Source organism: Protopterus annectens, chromosome 7.part0 (assembly GCF_019279795.1).
Source record: "Protopterus annectens isolate FY-2018-M chromosome 7.part0, PAN1.0, whole genome shotgun sequence".
NCBI classification, from domain to species: Eukaryota; Metazoa; Chordata; order Ceratodontiformes; family Protopteridae; genus Protopterus; species Protopterus annectens.
The window spans coordinates 427897873-427916620 of NC_056739.1; the positions used below are offsets into that span (position 1 = coordinate 427897873).

Genomic DNA, 18748 nt, shown 5'->3' on the forward strand with positions numbered 1-18748 from the left:
TTTTAATCGCAACAAGGTTTGTTGTATTGTTATGAAGAACACAAAGCTGTTTTTATTTGCAAACGTGAAGTAATTTTGATCACTTACTGTTTGGCATTTAATTTACAAATATTTCTTACTACTACTGCTTGGTGTTTTAGCGTAGCTTGAATAGCTCAAAAGGCTATTCTTTGATATTTTTTGTATTATATCAAGCCATTCTTGGACTTCTGAGCCACTCATTCCCCAGCTAACTGGAAGAAGTTGCATTACTAGCTGAAAGTCATTCAGGCAAGTAGTAGTTTTTGCATGATTTAGGTATATTTCTTAATGTCTGCACTCCCACTCTTAGCTAGCGTGCAGTGATATCAATGTGCAGCAAGCTGCAGATGCTCTGTCTTTGAGCCTCCCAGTATTTTGTTGTGCGGGAGGAGTTTTCTGCCTTCACTGGGGAGCAGTGACCCTTCCCTGAAATCTGAGTCCCCCACTGGAGTAGACAAGCCAGCAGAACATCTAGCAGATTTCTACTTGAACAAGTCTGTTTGCAAAACCCCTTTTTCACTGTCAGTCAAGGTTCCAGCCCTGTGTGCAGCAAAGCTGGTCCACACTTTCACCTTTTGATAGTTCTACTTCATTATGTAGGTATTTTAGTCATGGGTGCTGTGAGAAACAGTATTTATGGCTCTGAATTTGTTTGCTTTTTTTTTTTTTGCTTTGTGGTTGGGCTTGTAGGTTGGTCTAGTGAACTTTTTCTAGCTGAAACATTAAGTATGCAGAGCAGAATACACAGTGTAGCAGATGATGATGATCACTCACAGTAGTTCAGCCAGTGTAAGGCAGATACAGATGTGTATGGCTGTTTCATTATTGTGCGAGTCATTTTTCTTCACCTGATGCCTGCTTAACTTTGGCAAGTTTGCAAGTTACTTTAGCAAGGAATGAGGGCAGAACAGTGCATGCCATATATCTAGACCTTCATTATTAATAGATGGTGGCACTTGCTTTTTTTTCTGCTATTACAGTTCAGCAAATGCATATCTGTATTCAGCATTGACAAATGCTGATTTTTGTTTTGGTTTGCAGCATGCCTTCAGTGATGACTTATGCGCAGCTGGAGAGCCTAATTAACAAGTGGAGTTTAGAGCTGGAAGATCAGGAGAAGCACTTCCTGCATCAGGCGACACAAGTCAATGCATGGGACCGCATGCTGATTGAGAATGGAGAGAAGGTAAGCAGGCGAGTATGCTGTGCATTATACCATATTACAGAGCAGTTACATTTTTACTTGGAGTTACTAAAAGATCTCGTTTTGAAGACCATTTGCAGTTGGTAACTGTTGGGATCTCCTCTTGTGAAATCCTCATGTTGTAGGCATAGTTCTTTGTGGACTGCACACCTACTACCAGTGTATCATAACATCACATGCTGGGTTTAGAGGATGTGCCTCAGCCACTGTCCACCCAGTTCTTTTTTTTTTGTTTTGTTTTTTTGTTTTACAGTTTATCAGTGCTAATGTGCTTAACTGGAAGGTGTCCGTGTTCATTGCACAGGTCTCGTAAATCCTTAAAGGTATTTCTGTAGTTGTCACATTATAAACCAGAGCATAAACTGACACACTGTGCTGCTTAGCAGATATGCATGATGTGCATTCCACCCACTTGCAAGGGAAGGAGAAACTTGAGGCCTACATTGTCATGAGGATGACGGCAGCTTTGGAAGGTGGCCACTGCATGCACTGGCAAGAATGTATTTCGGGCCAGATATATGAGAGTGGAGTAGGGATTCAGATGGTAATTATGAGAGTGGAGTAGGGATCCGGATTGATAATTATGAGAGTGGAGTAGGGATTTGGATTGGTAATTGAGAGTGGAGTAGGGATTTGGCTTGGTAATTGAGAGTGGAGTAGGGATTTGGCTTGGTAATTGAGAGTGGAGTAGGGATTTGGCTTTGTAATTATGAGAGTGGAGTAGGGATTTGGCTTGGTAATTATGAGAGTGGAGTAGGGATTTGGCTTGGTAATTATGAGAGTGGAGTAGGGATTTGGCTTGGTAATTATGAGAGTGGAGTAGGGATTTGGCTTGGTAATTATGAGAGTGGAGTAGGGATTTGGCTTGGTAATTATGAGAGTGGAGTAGGGATTTGGCTTGGTAATTATGAGAGTGGAGTAGGGATTTGGCTTGGTAATTATGAGAGTGGAGTAGGGATTTGGCTTGGTAATTATGAGAGTGGAGTAGGGATTTGGATTGGTAATTATGAGAGTGGTGTAGGGATTTGGATTGGTAATTATTAGAGTGGAGTAGGAATTTGGATGGTAAGCGTATCTCAGGGATTTGGATGGTGAGTATATCTCAAAGGACAGCTTCTCGCTCCTCACCCTGACATGCTACTTGCCACCACTTTAGCTGGGAGGAAGAAGAGGACCCTAAGCAGCTACCTTGATCAGCAGATGCAGGGGGTGGATCCTTGGGTGTCCACACTGGCTTTCTAGAGTTCTCTTTTGAAACTTGAGTAACTCTGGTCAATTTGTGGTCTCATTCCTTTAGCCACCACCCCCCACACACACACACACTTGAACTCCATGATAAAATGCAGGCTTAGAGTGTTTCCCTGCTTGCCTCCCTGCTATCAGCCCCCCCTCAAAAAATGAAGCAGTATCTGTGTGTGTGTGTGTGGGGGGGGGGTAGAAGGATGCTTACACACTGGAAGGAAACATGTACATTCAGTTCCCTTTGTTGCTAAGATGAGAGGTACCTTCTGCAAATGCATGGTAAATCCTGACTTAGCTTCTTCACAGGGCTTTCATATAGCTCATTGCACTTTTGATTTGTGTTTCCACAGTGGTTGAGGCAACCCTCCAGGATCGCTGTGTGAGATGGCATGGCTCAAAATCTTAAGTAGGAGGGGTATGTATTGTTATTGTGTTGTCTTCCCTGGTCCTGCCTAGAAAGGTTCACAGGGAACGGTGACACAGGTTCCAGTGTAATATTTCTCGGAAAGTCTGACTGAGACCAGTTCTTTGTAGTTTTTCCCAGGCTGAACAACCATTACCAGGGTCAGTATGCTCTAGACATGAGCTGAGATAGCAGCTTCTTATAACTGTTGGCACAGCCAAGGGTGCAGTTAGTCTGTGTTGAGTTTCTTGGAAGAGGCTCAGAACCATCAGCTCGAAGCAGCTATAGACCCTTTTCCTACATAGAGAGGCAGAGGGTTCTACTACTTTGTCTGATCTGAAGAATATGAGATAGGATCCATTCCTTCCTGGAGCTTGATGACTTTGAGGACATGAGGTATGCCAGGATGGGTGATGACTGAGGGAGAGGGATGTTGCTGGATTCTGAAGGTAGTTTTAAATATGCCTAACTTTGTGAATGTCACTGGTTGTAGTCCACACAAGGAGGTTTGTTAAGATTTATTTAGAGGTTTAGCCATTCAGTCTTTGTTTTTCTTCCATTGTTTTTACCAGATTGCTGGCCATTCTGCCAGTCTTTGCAGGAGATGGAATTTTCTAAATTCCTTCATCTAGACCCTATCAGAAACTCTAGGGTAGTCCTTGGTTTTGACCCTTCTTTGTGTGCATTTGGGGAGGGGAGTCGTCATAAAGTTAGGGAACTGTTTAATTTTTCTTGTGTGGACCTTTGCCTTCTTCGGGGTGGAGTTAGATACCTTTTATTATTTATGCCTTCTTGCAGAGGCCCAGGAGGTCATAGTTTAGGTAAAATAGGTGAGGTCCCAGAGACAGGTGCAAACGTGGCTACTAATGCATATGATGACCCTTGTATTGGCAACTTTTCACAACTCTGTTTGCATGCCTTGCTGTTTTTTTGTAGTAATCTACTTGTGTTGCATTTTTGTGCAGTGCTTACCTTTTAAACGTTTAAATACTTAAAATATATAACTAAAATAATTAAATGGTTTCGGGTGCTGTATTGCATTGTGAGGTGTGTTATAAAGTCTCTACTCCAACAGGGGTCTTTTGACAGTGTTAGACTCCTGTCCTTTGTTCTGTAGTTGTGGACAATCTCATTGTGGGGTCTTCCCTTCCTGCAGTGGAACCAGTAAGATTTATTGACGAGGGTCTTCTCTGCTGTGGTGGTGATCCACCCCTCCCTTTTCAGGGAAAACAGTATCCCAAAAACTGGGATGGGGGATTCACCTAAGCCAGTTTGAGCTGAAGGAATTATTTTTTGTGTTACAAACACTGTAGAGGGACTTGAGATCAGAGCCAGTTGGCCATAGTATAGAATGTGAACAGAGAATGTGGCACACTGCCATCTTGGGCAGCTTTCCACATCCCAGGAGAAATAAATTCAGTGGTGGGCTCCTTATATGCAGTTCAGTGAACATGAAACTTATTGTAAATGAGTGGTATCCAAATATTAAGCTGTTTTTCTTATAGTAAAGTGTTTCTTTCCTCTGTTTTGCTTGGCTGTGTCTAGCAGAGCAAAGATAACTTGTTTATGGATACTGTCTTCCTTTCTGAATACCTTCCCTCAGTTTGGCTCATAGCAAAATTCAAAATAGACACCAGAAGGCAGTCATAATTCTGCTTGCTGAAGAAATGCAGTTCCAGGCAGTACCAAAGTGCCTCTCATTACAAAACAAAGAGCGTTCTTGCCAGCTGGGACAACAGCCAGCTGCATATCAGGATCCCTTGTTTCCAGTCCATTTAGCATAAGTTTCAGAAATAATTGGATTTGTTGGAGAGCCTCCTTCAGATGGTTTTGTACCAAGTGAGTGTGTCATCCGTGAAGTACTGTCTGCAAGCTTAGCCTGCATTAGTTTTCAGTTTACTTTTCTGTTACTTGCATTTATGTGTACCACAACATTGCAGATGGCATAACTCTAATGGTGGGCTTGACCAAAAGATAGTGAATTTGCATCTTTGTCCACAGTTGAAGAAGCCATTATGTTCTGAGATCTGAAGTTCTTGATTGGTATCACTGACCTGTGTTCAGTTGAGTTGATTTTGTAACCCAAGTTCACATGAAAGACATTTTTTTTTGGTTGCCATCACCTCTGCCTGCATCATTTGAGCTACAGGCCTTTATTTGTAGGAAGCCCTGTTTGGTCTTTCACACAGGTTAGATGTCCTTTCGCACTAGCCATGCCATCTTTCTGAAAATGACCTCATAATTGTCTTTACACCAGTCCATTCATCTGTTTCCCCGCTAGCAAAATCGAGTGAAGGAAGAGCCCTTCAAACCCATGACATATACACTCCAGCTTGTGTGTGAATTCAGAAAAACAGATCAGTTTGTCGACCTTCTTCCATTTAAGGAAGAACTGACAATGGCTGAACAGTCCATTTTCAAAGTAGATTGGTAATTGCATTTTTGTTTTTCAGGAATAGTACAGTTTGACACTCATGCCATGTATATGTAAAAGCAAGACTTACTGGTGTCAGTGTTACATTGCATCAGCTTTATTGGCCAGGTAGACTGTCCCTGTAAAACTTAATCTTATGTTTTCACACTGTTTTTGTGGACAACTTTTTTGGGATTGTAATATTTTCAATCTTTTTGTAAGTTGCTGCATTTTGAGTCTTGACAAGTTTTATACAGCTTCACTGAACATTGTTTAGACATTGAAGGTTTTGGTATGATTCAAGGACCTAACCTTTGATCCATATTACAGTACAAGTTTAATCTGTACGTCTTGAGATGCTTTCCAAGAATTTTCACTTTATACTGTCTTCAAATCCAGAGATTAGATGTGTTCATTTCATTTGCAAGACATTCCTTTGCACTTGATTAGTTGTCTCATTCTTCAGTATTTGAATGGCAGCTTCATCTAACAGGTATGGATAGGTTTTTCTCCTTGTTGGTCAATTGTCAGTCTGTATTCTTTTCGTTTGTATTGTGCTTTGTCAGTGCATCAAGACTGTACTGTGGGCACCAGCACATGGCGTGCTCATCTAGTGTGATGTGTAGCATTATAATTTATGCAAGCTGGAGGCCTACATGCTTCCAACTGCATAAAGAAGCTTCAGAATTTTACTCAACATAGGATATTAGAAGAAGAATTTGTAAGTTAACCATTTCAAAAATCTTTCTCATAGACCAACTGATACAGTGGGTATGTGTGTTATTTTAGCTGGCTCTCACCTTTATTTCTTTGGCTAGAATTAGTCTGTGGTGCAGTCATGCTGGGTTATTACAACTGGAACTCTGCACTCATCCGTGAGTTACTTAAACAGTTATTACATCTTTTGTATCTTTTTGATGCCTAGAAGCTGTAGCTGTCAGGTTTTGAAACATTGTCAGGCTAACACGCCAGATTTATCACACTGCTGAACATTTCTAGTTTGTGTTAAAGTCATTGTAAGGGTCTTTGCTGCAGTGTTTTTGCCATATGTAGGATAATATTGACATTTGATACTCTCTTCCTTTTTTGCGTTATGGCTTGAATAGTCAGTTTCATTCAAGTCAGTTTCTTTTAGGCAAATCTTTAGGAGACATAACTACTATTTTTTGGCACTTGCCTTTTTTCCTTGTTATCACATTAAGCCCGTTTCTTGTTTGCAAATTTTTTGTGACTGTTAAAACTGAAAGTCACCAGCAAATGTGCCTTTCGGAACCAGATTCTCCAAGAGGTGTCAACAGCAGTTTTTTTCAGAGCACCACAACATGTTAGATGTTAAGGAGTTTAACAAGAAAACCTTATGTAGAATGAGCAAGACATCACTGATTTTATTAGTTACAAGAAACTTTTTAGCTTTGGGAGAGTGGACATCCATCCTTTCTGCCAGCAGCCAAAGCATCGGCTAGTAATCATCATCATCTTTCAGCTGTTCCTGTTGGGGGTCGCCACAGCAGATCTGTTCCATTTCTTCCTGTCCTCTGCATCTTGCTGTCACACCAACCACCTGCATGTCCTCTCTCACACATCCATAAACATTATTTTAGGCCTTCCTCTTTTCCTGTTACCTGGTAGCTACATCCTTAGCATCTCTTTCCCAATATATTTAGCATCCCTCCTCAGCACATGTCCAAACCGATGTAATCTTGCCCTCTCTGGCTTTGTCTCCAAACCTTCCAACCTGGGCTGACCCTCTAATATACTTATTCCTAATCCTGTCCCCTGTCGTCACACCCATTGCAAATCTTAAAATCTTTAACTTTGCCACATCCAGCTCTAACTCCTGCCTTTTTGTTAATGCCACTGTCTCCAACCCGTATAACATAGCTGGTCTCACTACCCTCTTGTAGACCTTCCCTTTCACTCTTAATGATAGTAAGAAAATGTTAAAGAAATCATTTAGGAGAAAGCAATAATCACCACCAGATGGAAGGGCCCAGAAAGACTTTATGAAAGTAAATTGTAGGTAAGAGCAGGAGGGGTGAACATAGAGATATGCTATTGATCCTGCTTGTGGTGTCTTCAGACTTTCAGGTTTGTTCACCCCAGAGCCCAGGTATCCCTGTGGTTTTTATCATGCCCCCCTTCCTCACTGGTAGTGAACAACCACTGTCTAAGGAAGCCTGGCCTGCGTAGTTTTGCTGTTCTTTTGTCACGGTGTATACTAGAGGTACTACTGTTGAGGAACCATTTTCTTGGTGGACTCCTCCCCCTTCGGAACAGTTTTACAGTACCTGAATATCCTCTGGGGTCTCTCTAGAATTTCTAAAGTAAAAAGTCCAAGGAAATAGTCCTTCAAGACCTGTAATGGAAGTTGCATTGTCTAAAACTGAAATTATGGCTGTTTAAGTTGAACATAATTTGAAAAGCTTAGAGGTATGCCTTCGTTTGTATTGAATTCATTTGATTTCATTACAAGAATAGAGTTCAGAAGTTTTGGAACAATATTTGCTGATAACTTTTGATCAGTTATTGTATTCTTTGTCGTAATAAATGAGAATACTTTTAGTCTTTAGTTTTGTCTACTAGGATAGTGGGCAGATCCATTATTGACCCAGTTCAGTCACAGCCCTAGGGTTATGAGAGAATATTAAAGTAGTGCAAAAGTAGAACCAGTGAAAGCAAATATTGCATTGTTGACAACTTTAATGTATGGTAAGGGGGTAAAAGTAAAAAAAAATTATTTTTATTTTGTTTAATGTCAGATTTATGCTTTTAAGACACTTGTATGTAGATACTAATTTATACCATATATAGATGCATTTTTAAGCAGTGTGTGTGTGTGTGTGTGTGTGTGTATATATATATATATATATATATATATATATATATATATATATATAAAATATATATAGTGTATTTGTACATATGTATGTACGTAAATATTCATGCACACATCCATACAGTGTGTGCGTGTAGACACTATACATAGTGCATTGTAAGGGATAAGCTAGAATTGCAGGTTTAATGCAAACCGTAAGTATTGTAAGAGTTTGGGGAGTTAAATGGTGGTGTGTTAACTAGGGAAGGTTGGGAGGTGAGTTTGTAAATGGTGTACAGTGGGTGCTTTGTCAGGTGAGTTTACTTACTAATAGTAATGAAATGGGATAGCCACGCATAACTAATTTGCTATTGCCTAGAGCTTGTTAAAAAAAAAAAAAAAAAAAACTGCTACTACTGAATTGTTGAGCTACTGGTGCTGCAGTGGGGCTTCTTTCATCCTCTGCTTTCAGTGTTTCATTTGGAGCAAAGATGTTGATGTAGCTGTATTTTCTGGAAATATGTTAAAAGCTGTGTACATTTTATTGTCTGTGTATAATTTAGTTATCAGACTGACGCCTCTCTTTCTGACACTTGACTTGATTAATTGCAAGTAATGTACATTATTACAATAGTATAACATACACATTTTGTTGGTTGTGGTATTTTTACTGATGTGTGTGTTCATTACACTCTTGATGTCTCTTATTAAATGTAAATCTAACTTTACATTTCTGGGCTGACACTGAAATTGGTCACTTGTGGTCAGTGTTCTAGTCTGGCAAACAAAAAAGTAATGAAATGAGTATGAAATAAAAATATTTGTTTATTAGAAGAATTTAACATTTCTGAGTAGAGTACTGTTTTTTTTTGAAATCTCCATTTAGGTATCTGAAGAAATTCTGAGGAGATGGTATGCCCCCCACCATATGCTCATTTTTAAAAGTGTAAATACCAAAAGCTTGCTTACAAGGATTTTAGAAGGGCACCAGTTTTTTGTTTTTGGCATTGTCAGTGTATGCTTCCTAGTTACATGAAAAGCAATACTTTTAAAGGACACTTGATTAAATCTTCTTGATTTAAAAGCAAAGTGATAGCAAGTTTGTGACTGAAGCTAAACAAAGGAGAAATGTATTGCCAGGAGCTGCCCATCTGGATTAACTAACAAAATGATTAATGAGGTATGTGAGCAGAGAGATGTTTACTTTCTAGTTAAGGAGAACAGTATTATAATTTGAGAGCATTCAAGAAAATCTGGGAAACTGAAGTCTTGCATGATCATAACACCTTATATAATTTAGATTTTGTAGCCATTAGAACATCATACTATATAGCTAGAGTAATTTACTAGGTAATGAGGTTCCAACTGTAGCCAAGGGTAGCTCACTCTTTTATTTGACGAAAAGGAATACTGACTTGAGGCACCATTTTAATAGAAAGGTGAATGATTCTGTGAACAGCAACCATGCTCCAGTAGTAAGAATCATGAATTATTTAAATGTGGGATTTACCATTAATGCAGGTTTATTAGTAGCCTGGATTATTATTGGACTGCAGCTCATGGAGTCTCAGGCCATTTCATCTGTAAATCAAAATTTTATTTATATTGCTGGCTGCATGTCGACAGTTAAGCACAAGGCTGTACAGAGGTTTTTATGCTGTTATGTAGAAGAATGTTATAAAACGAGTAAGCTGTAAATTGTCTGTTAAGATTTTTTTTTGTGTGTTAGTAGAGAGAGTTGGTTGGAATCTATCCTGAGGCAGCTTAGAGTTCCAAGAGTGCCATTTATAGGTGTACTGTCAAATACCTTCCAAATTCCTAATCTGAATGACTTACTAAATTTAAATGTGTACTTAAATGGAGACCTTTCAAATGTTTCCCTATTGTAATTTGATAAGATGGAAAGGATGATCTCCCGCCCCCTAAGAGAGACTGTTCAGACTCCAGATGTTTTGGCTCTGCCCCTGACACCTGACCGTCTATATACAAGTCCACTCATCGTGCATCCCAGGGTTAGGGCAGAGCAGATGGCTTCAAAATGGCTGCTCAGACGCAGTTAGTCCTGCAAGGACTTGCTGTCCAACCAGACCTTCCTCATAAAAGGACATGTAAAAAGGATGCAGATCATCTCCCCTATGGCGCCACTTGCCGTAGACACCAATTCCGATGATAGGGAGGAACTGGGGGTTCCTTCTGAGGAAGATACTGCCTGTGATGAAATCCTTGAGTTAATGCACTAAAGGCAATATTGGTCCCCAGCCCTCTCCCCTTCTCAGGGCAAAGAGGTATTATTTGAGGGCTATCACTGTGCACCCTTTGCCTGTTGGTGGTCCCTTCTTATGACTGTGTATTTGATTTGGCCACCAGGAAGGCACGACAGGATTCCAACTCTTCAAAAGCTATCCCTAGGAAGTCTGACAAAATCTTAAGGCTTCTCCCTTCCCAAGGAAGGTCAGCTTAGGTCAGTAGGCCCCCATGCAGATTCCTTTATTGTAGCAGCAGCAACTAGAAAAGGGCAGTCATAGGATTCAGCCTCTGTCCATCCACCCAAAGGAGTCCAGTGTGATGGATGAAATTGGAAAGTGGGCTTATGCCTAGAGGGTGTTAATTATGCCACCCATGTGACCACTTCTAAAGATATCTAGCTGTACAATTGCTAGTCCCTCTCCGAAGAAGTCACCCACACCAGATTCCAGGAACCTTGAGACTACTTTGGGTGTAATGTTGAAAATTGCCAATCTCTTCATGAGGCTCACACACAATGCCTGCCAATGTAGCAGCTTAATCAGTGAACTCTGGCATTAAAATGAGACACCATGCCTGGCTTCATTGATTTGATTTTGCGGAGACCTTAAAGGTATGCAGGACTCATTTGGAGTGGTGCCTGACTTCTCCCAGTATTCACTTGGGGGGAAACTCTTCCAAATGCATCTCCCTTCAGACGTTGTCACAACAGATGCCTTCTTTCTGAGTTGGGGGGGTGGCATTTCCAGGTTAGAATGGTCCAAGGGATTTGGAATGTCCAATAGACCAGTGTTATCCTGGAAATGAGAGCAGTTCTCCTCACATTGCAGGAAATTTAGGGCATCTTTTCCCCAGGAGTGATTGTTGATGCAAATGGACAAGATAACTCTAATATCTTATTTGAACAGGAGGATCCAGTACTTAACCCCTATGCAGCAAGGCCATGAGAGTTTGGCAGTGGGTGATCTCTTTTCCTCACTTTCTAATTGTAGTGCACATCCCCAGAAGGACCGACTACCTTGAGGATAGACTTAGATCCATTCTGATGCCTTACGAACAGTGTCTCAATCCACCGGTTTCTCAACAGATTTTTGATCACTAGTGCCAGCTATGCTGTGATTTGCCTCTCCCAATGAATGCTAAATGCAGCAGTTACTTTGTCCTGATCTACAAGGACAATCCTCAAGGAATGTTCAAGGCAGGTAGTGACATTCCTAACTTCCCTATTTCCTCCCCTTCCCTTCATATAAAGTGTGTAGAGAGCATTCGTTTTTCCCTGGTAAGTCCTCAACTCAAGAAGCGCCCAGTGTTTGTAGATCCAAAGCAGGATCTCCTTCCTTATCCCACCTGGCAGCTTCACCTGGACCTTCTTGATCTCAGGTTAACCACATGATTTCTCCAGTTCCCCTAATGGCAAATAACACTTCTTGTCTCAGAATTTTATCCATATTCTTACCGTGTCTCAAAAAGACTCTACCTGCAAAGTTTACTGCAGCAAATGCAAGCGTTTTGCTAAATGGGCAGCTTCTTTAGCTAGCTGATCTTTTCACAGCTATTCCTGACATTTGCATTTTCTTTCATATTTATACAGATTCCATTTATTCCAGTGTTAATGTTCAGTGGCTGCCATTTCTAATTGTCAAATTGGCTTCAGTTTCCATTCCATAGACCCCCATAGATTATGCAAGGCTTTTTTAAAAGGCATCTTTCAGATACATTGCCAGGGGAAAAAATGTTCTGTGGACCTAAATTTTATTTTAGAGGCCTTAACAGTCCTTTCAAACCATCTTTTTCGGCACAATTGAAATTTCTATCCAGAAAAAAAATCATTTTTGGTAATAGTTACTTCGGCAAGGAGGGTCTCTGAATTGCATGCTATGCCTTCCAATCCTCCCAGTTTACTTGTTCGTAAGCATAGAGCATCTCTGCACACAGATACGTTGTCCCCAAGGTTGCATTCAAATCTAACTTGAATCAGTCTTTGTTTACCAGTCTTCCTCCCAAACAATTCCAACAAAGAGCAAACTCACTCTAGATGTTCAAAGACTGATAAGATTTTATCTGTACAGAATCAAATCCTTAGAAAAGGTTTTCTGCTGTTTTGTTTGCTTCACTCCCAACAAGTTGTGGAAGAAGGTTTGCAAGGTCTCGTTTTCCAGATAGTTATGCGTTTACATTTTCTTTATTTATACTTCCAATAACAGGACCTTGCCAGTTAAACTAAAGGCTCACTCTGTTTTTGCATCCACAGCTGCCTTCCAAATTTCCGTCCGCAAACAAAATTTGTACTACAGCAGTCTAGTGTACATTGCACACTTGACAAACATTGCAAGCCTGATAGATCACTGGCTTTCTTTGGAGCCATGATCCTTGGGTGTCTTCTGACATGATTCCACCCAGAATGATAGGAAGTTTGTGGACTCTGACCCAGTTCTCAGATTAGACATACCCAATGATAAGGTAAATGCAGAACATCATTGTCCTTAACACTGGGTCCTTTTATCTAGGTCTGTCCGATAACTATATCGCCTCCTTACCCCCCCCCCCCCTTTACACTTTAGGAGGATCTGAATGACCTTTGTCTGGTTATGGATCCCTTATCAAAAAAAAACTACATCTGAGGAGGAAAGGTAAGCTAGAGGATTATGGGAAGAGATTTTTGAAGGAGATAGAGACTAGAACACTAGCTGTGCTATGATCTGACAAGCACCTCAAGGACCCGGGTGAAAAAGGGTCCATTGTTATGGTATGTACATATACCATTTATCCTAAATCACTTTTGCAGTGGCAGCAGCCCCCTCGCTTGTTTGAGAATGCCCCACCTCGTAAAAAGAGGAAGGCTTCAAGATGTAGCAGTCACCGAGTTAATATGACTTGGAAGTGTTATTTTGTACTGCACTTGCTCTGTTCTAATTTTGTACCCCACTTTCTCTTTTGTAATTTTACTTAATTGTTATTTTTGTATTGTGACATGATTTAAGTAGGTTTAAAGTTTTTCTGCCTTGTGTATTTCATCAGTCTGAAATAAATCCTTTACCAGTCTCCCAAACCAAACTTGTAGGTGTTACAGTAGATCAAAACATATATACCTTTCCAATGATACCAAAGCTGTTATTGCCAGAATCTCCACACTCTTCTGTATGCATCCCCTGTACTCATTAATCTCAACAAGTCTGACTTAGCCAAAGTAGACACTTGTTACAACAAAATAGCAAATTTTGCAACTGATTCAGCCTTTAGGGCCCATAACTGCCAGGCTCTTAAACAACTATTTTGTCTAGAGCTACCCAGCCTGCTCACTCTTAAACTAATTTACTGTAGCCCTTCAGATATTTTACCAACCTGAAAAAAAACGCTGTACAAGGCCATTTAAATCAGTACCTAAGCAAACACTTAATACAATCCAGTAACAGATCACTGCTGAACGTTTCTAGAAGTAAAAACATCTCAGGTGACTCCCTATATTCCAACTACATTGCAAAAATCTGGAATGCCAGAACTCTTAACATCAGAACTACAGCCAACAAAGCCAACTTCTAAAACCTTCTCAAATCCCAGTTAGCTAGCTCATGTTTTGCACTTTGTTCTGTCCCAGGCTAAACTACTCGCACAGTATATACAAACTTTCTCATAAAGCATGTGCCCTACCCAAACGGGCAAACCTAGGATGTTCACATATGGATATTAACAGCACTTGTATCTTATAAGTGCCTTATTCTCAACACGTACACTGTTGTATTATATTTCACTACCTCTAAAATCAATTCCTACATCAAACTTGTACTGTATTAGGTGAAACACTTCTTCAGTTACACTTGGCTTTGTTTTAAAACTAGCTATACTACACAACATAAACATACAGGTTCGAAACAGCTTTTGTTACTTCTATTCTGTATTCCTTGTAATCTTGGTGTTTTTTCTCTCTCTATTGCAAAGTGTTATTTCTGTCACTTGGGCATTTGACTGTATCTGAATACACTGTATAATGTGCTATATATTACTATATACAACTGCCACTAATGTAACCACTGGAACTGTGTATGACAGCAGTGCATTATGTTATGTTATGCTTTTTAACTACCACCAGTTTAACCACCGGAATTGTGTATGACAGTGCTTTATGTATGCTTTTTATTGTACACCTACAGTAATTCATTCTTCCTATTTTTATAATCTTGTATTGTTGTTAATGGAGCTTTTCTACCTGGGCCTCTGTTGAAAATAGGCAGCCTGCCCAGTCGGCTTTTCCCAGTAAACAAATGTAAAATAAAATAAATAAAATAGAAGTGCTCACTAATGGAATTCTGAAGAGAAAGTTGTTTGCTTCAGAAGTGCTTTTATATCTGTTTAGTCGGCTATAACTTGCAATGTTCTTTCATTACTTCTGTGCTGGGGGTGCTGGTGACCTAGGAGGCCACTGAAAGTCACCCACAGTTGTCTGCAGGAAATGGATTTCACCTCTGTGTGCCATTTCTGCAGCAGTTATTGTGTATTAAAGTGCACTACAGCATATTGCATTGCAAGCTGTTTAACAGGAAAAGCTTGCTAGAAGACATCCAGGGCTTTCATTGAATGAGGACAGTTGAATGAAACTGAGAAAGGGTTAAAAAAATTACTTGGGAGAAAGACTAAAAGGATGGAAAGGTCTAGAGAGGACTTGAGGGAATTTTTTTAGAAGAACAGGTGAATGTAGAGTCTGTGTTAGTCCTGCTTAGTTTGGCTTCAGATACTCCCAAGTTTGTTCATTCCTGTTCCAGACAGCTGTGCAGTTTGCATCCCCACCTTTGATAAATCTTGTTGTAAACCAACATTGACTCACCCCTTCAGAGGAAAGCAAGACCTCCATAGTTTGTGACCAAAGCCAGGTTTCATCTCCCAGGCTTCATCAGTGTGGCACATTTTCTTAGAATGTTTATACAGATGGGCTTTTGTTTCTTCCCAACTAGGCTCTGTACTAGAATTGCAAAATTTTGGATGCATTTTTGTTTTAGTATTTTAGATCTGATTTTGGAAGCCTTTGACTACAGTCACAAAGCCACCAACCATGCCTGCAATACCTGGACAACAACAGTGCCTGTGTCCTCTGTCTGCTCCTGCCGGGTTCAGTTGAAAATTATGCTGAAAATGTGGTAGGTTTAACAGATGGCATTTGCCAGCCTTAGTGCTTCCATGTCAGCTGCCCTGACCCAAATAGAGGAAAAACGAGCTTCTGCTATGAATGATCGTGATTTAGTGCCTCCTTGATTGAAATTTTATGACAGTTGCCCACTGTGTTTTTGCTGGGGAAGTTCCACCCCTCCCCCCATGCGAGTGCAAGCACCCTCCCAGTTTATGTAGAACAATTCCTGTGTTGCGCAGCATTTTAAGAAAGTAGAAACTCCCAGTGATGTGCATGATGCTCTCAAGGAGTCTCTTGTTGCTTTCTTAACCCAAATCAGCAAAATGATATGCGCTATTATGCAGCTGAAGGGAAACCATTGTTTGGAAGAGTTGCCTGTACCTGACATGAATATACTGATGGCTACATTATTTCTGCAAAGTCTCTCTTCCAGAGAATTTCTGTGTTTGGGAGAGAGAATCTCATGGGAGAATATTTTAAAAAGAAGATCTGGGGAGTGTCTGTCTATCCATATGAGATATCTGGGTATTCTAAACCTTTTTGCTATACCTGCAGCGGAGCATGCATTTGAGGGCAACCTTGATAATTCCTCTCTAGTATTGAATTCCCAGCCACTTGTACCTGAAAAGCTTGACTGTTCTACAGGGTGCAGGAGAGGAATGCAAGTATGTCTGTGAGAAGCGAGTAGTGGACACCACAGTAATGGTATCCATAGCGGTTTTCAGTGACTCTAGGATCTGAAGTAGTTTACTTCATTTGGTCTTCAAACTATGGGTTTCGGATCCACGTCGGATCCCACAGGCCGCATTTACTAGCTATGGATCTGAGCTCCAGATTCCTCCCCTTACCCGTAATGCCCCCTTGTCCCCCCCCCCCCGATCTCGTTTGCTGCCATAGTGATTACAAGCATGGTTTCTGAGCTCCAGCTAGTGGGTCATGTAAGTGAACTAAAATCTGGTGTTTTTCTCTCCGATTTATTTCTGATTTCTTCCTTACATCCTTTACTTTTCCTCCCACATCTACATTTGGGGGGGGGGGGCTGCTCGGGAAGGACATTGGTCCATGGCACGTGGTCCTCCCTCCAAGACAGAGTTGCATATAAACATTCTAGAGATGATGGTGGTTCTTCTGGCGTTGCAGACACTTCATGCCCATCTTCCTCTAGGGACAATTACCATTCAGACAGACAATGTCAGTAGTCTGGTACATCGGCAAACAAGGGGGAACCAGAGCTTATCCCCTCTGTCAAGAAGCCATGAGAGTGTGGGAATGGGCGATCTCCACCAGCCGCTTTCTAATAGCAATGCACATTCCGGGGCAGTCCAACATTCTAGCAGAGAGGCTCAGCAGATCGATCCTTTTGCCTTACAAGTGGTCTCTGAATCCTTCAGTAGCGGAACAGATCTTTCTAGAGTGGGGTCGGCCTTGCTGCGATCTCCTCAGATCTCCTACCAACACGAAATGCAACGAGTTTTTCACTCTGAACCCCCCAGAGACGCACTGGTTCATGCTTGGCCTCCTGGTCTCCTCTATGCTTATCCTCCACTTCCGCTTTTGTCCAAGTTTTTCAGAAAGCTCGAAGGCTGGGGAGTACTGTGATCCTCATAGCCCCATTCTGGCCTTGCCAGGTTTGGTTCCCCCCTCACTGTGGTCTCACCTAGTTGTTCCTCCATGGACGTTGGATCCAGTTCTGGATTTTCTTTCCCATCCTTCAGGGATCCCGCACCCAGATCTGGACAGTCTGAAGCTCACAGCTTGGCTGCGCCAATTCCCATGGTTATCAGGACTCCCGGATTGTCATCCCCTGTAAAGTCCATTTTGGTTGCAGCTCACAAATCCTCCACCAGAAAGGTGTATCGTAGTAAATGGAGATGTTTTTCCATATGGACCACTCAGTGGGCTTTGGACCCTTTCACAGCACCTCTTTCAGCGGTCTTTGACTTTTTGGAAAGCATTTTCCATCATGGCGCTAGTTCTTCCACAGTTAAGGTACAACTGGCAGCTATCTCTAATTTCCATGTGGGGGTGTATACGTCTTCACTGGCTTCGTCCAAACTTTGCAAGACCTTCCTTTTTCTACTTAGACCTCCGGTTAAGGATCCTACGCCTCTGTGGGATCTTACCTTAGTGTTACAGACATTGGTTTCTTTGCCCTTCGAACCTGCGGCATCCGTGGATTTGCAGTTTTTGACATGCAAAACTGCTTTCTTGGTGGCCATTACTTCAGCCAGAAGAGTTTCAGAGCTTCAGGCTCTTTCCATTAAGGTGCCTTACTTGATCTTTCACAAGAATAGAGTGCCGTTGCATACTAATCCATCTTTTCTTCCTAAGGTGTCCTCAGAATCCAGTATTAATCAGACTATAAATTTGCTAGTTTTTTCCCCCAACTTTCAGAACAAAGGGGAATGCAAGTTGCATCTGCTTGATGTTCATAGACAACTGAGATTTTATTTACATAGGACGAAACCCTTTCGGAAGTCTGACCAGCTATTCGTGTCTTATAGGTTCATAAGTAGGTACTAGGCTATCTGCCTGAGGGCATTTATAAGCCTAGCCAGAGTGTATCAGCTTTCACCGCCCCATTGATTAATTAACTGAGCCTCTGTCAAGAAGAGCCAATGAAGTGATCCCAGGGGTGTATTTTCTGTTATATGCTAAACCTTTTTTAGGCAAGTCATTTTCCAAGGTAATAATTGCTCGCTGGATTTCCTTGTGCAACGTGATGAAAGGTAGGTCCCTGCCAGGACAAGTGAAGGCACATTCCACCCAATCTATGGCTACGTCAGTTGCCTTCCAGTCTAGGCTGTCTCTGGGTGATATCTGTTCAGCAGCTGCTTGGTCCTCATCTCATACCTTCATTTCTCATTACAAGCTGGATGTTGTGTCTCGGAACAGAGCATCCTTTGGCTCTGCGGTGCTCCGGATTATCCTTCCATGAGGGCCACCCAGGAATCTATGGTAGCTGAGGACTCTGTCCCACAGGTTGAAGACAAATGAAGTAAACTACTTCAGACAAAGAAGTTATGTACTCACCCTAATGTTCTATCCGAGTAGTTGTACTTTTGTCTTCAGCTTCCCCCTGAACTTATCATGGATGCAGTCTGTATTTAGTGTGCATAAAGTGTGTGGCCTTAGACTCTTTCCAGGCCTGGGAGTGTCATGGTGATTCTTGTTATGATAAGGTGATATCTGGTCGGGTATCTGATACCTCTTAGGCAGCAAACTCTATATGAAGGGAGACAAGGGGGCATTATGGGTAAGGGAAAGAGTATTGAGCTCGGATCCAT

General features: G+C 41.3%; 1 protein-coding gene across 1 annotated transcript in view; it reads left to right on the forward strand.

Annotated features, from left to right (window-relative positions):
* The window catches only part of NUP62 (nucleoporin 62), a gene marked incomplete at its 5' end in the record, with an annotated part of 873863 nt that overhangs the window by 387810 nt on the left and 467305 nt on the right, over positions 1 to 18748 (forward strand). Inside the window, one exon of the mRNA XM_044076211.1 lies at positions 1063 to 1207. Coding sequence (XP_043932146.1) covers positions 1063 to 1207 — 145 coding nt within the window. The remainder of the gene's footprint in view (positions 1 to 1062; positions 1208 to 18748) is intronic.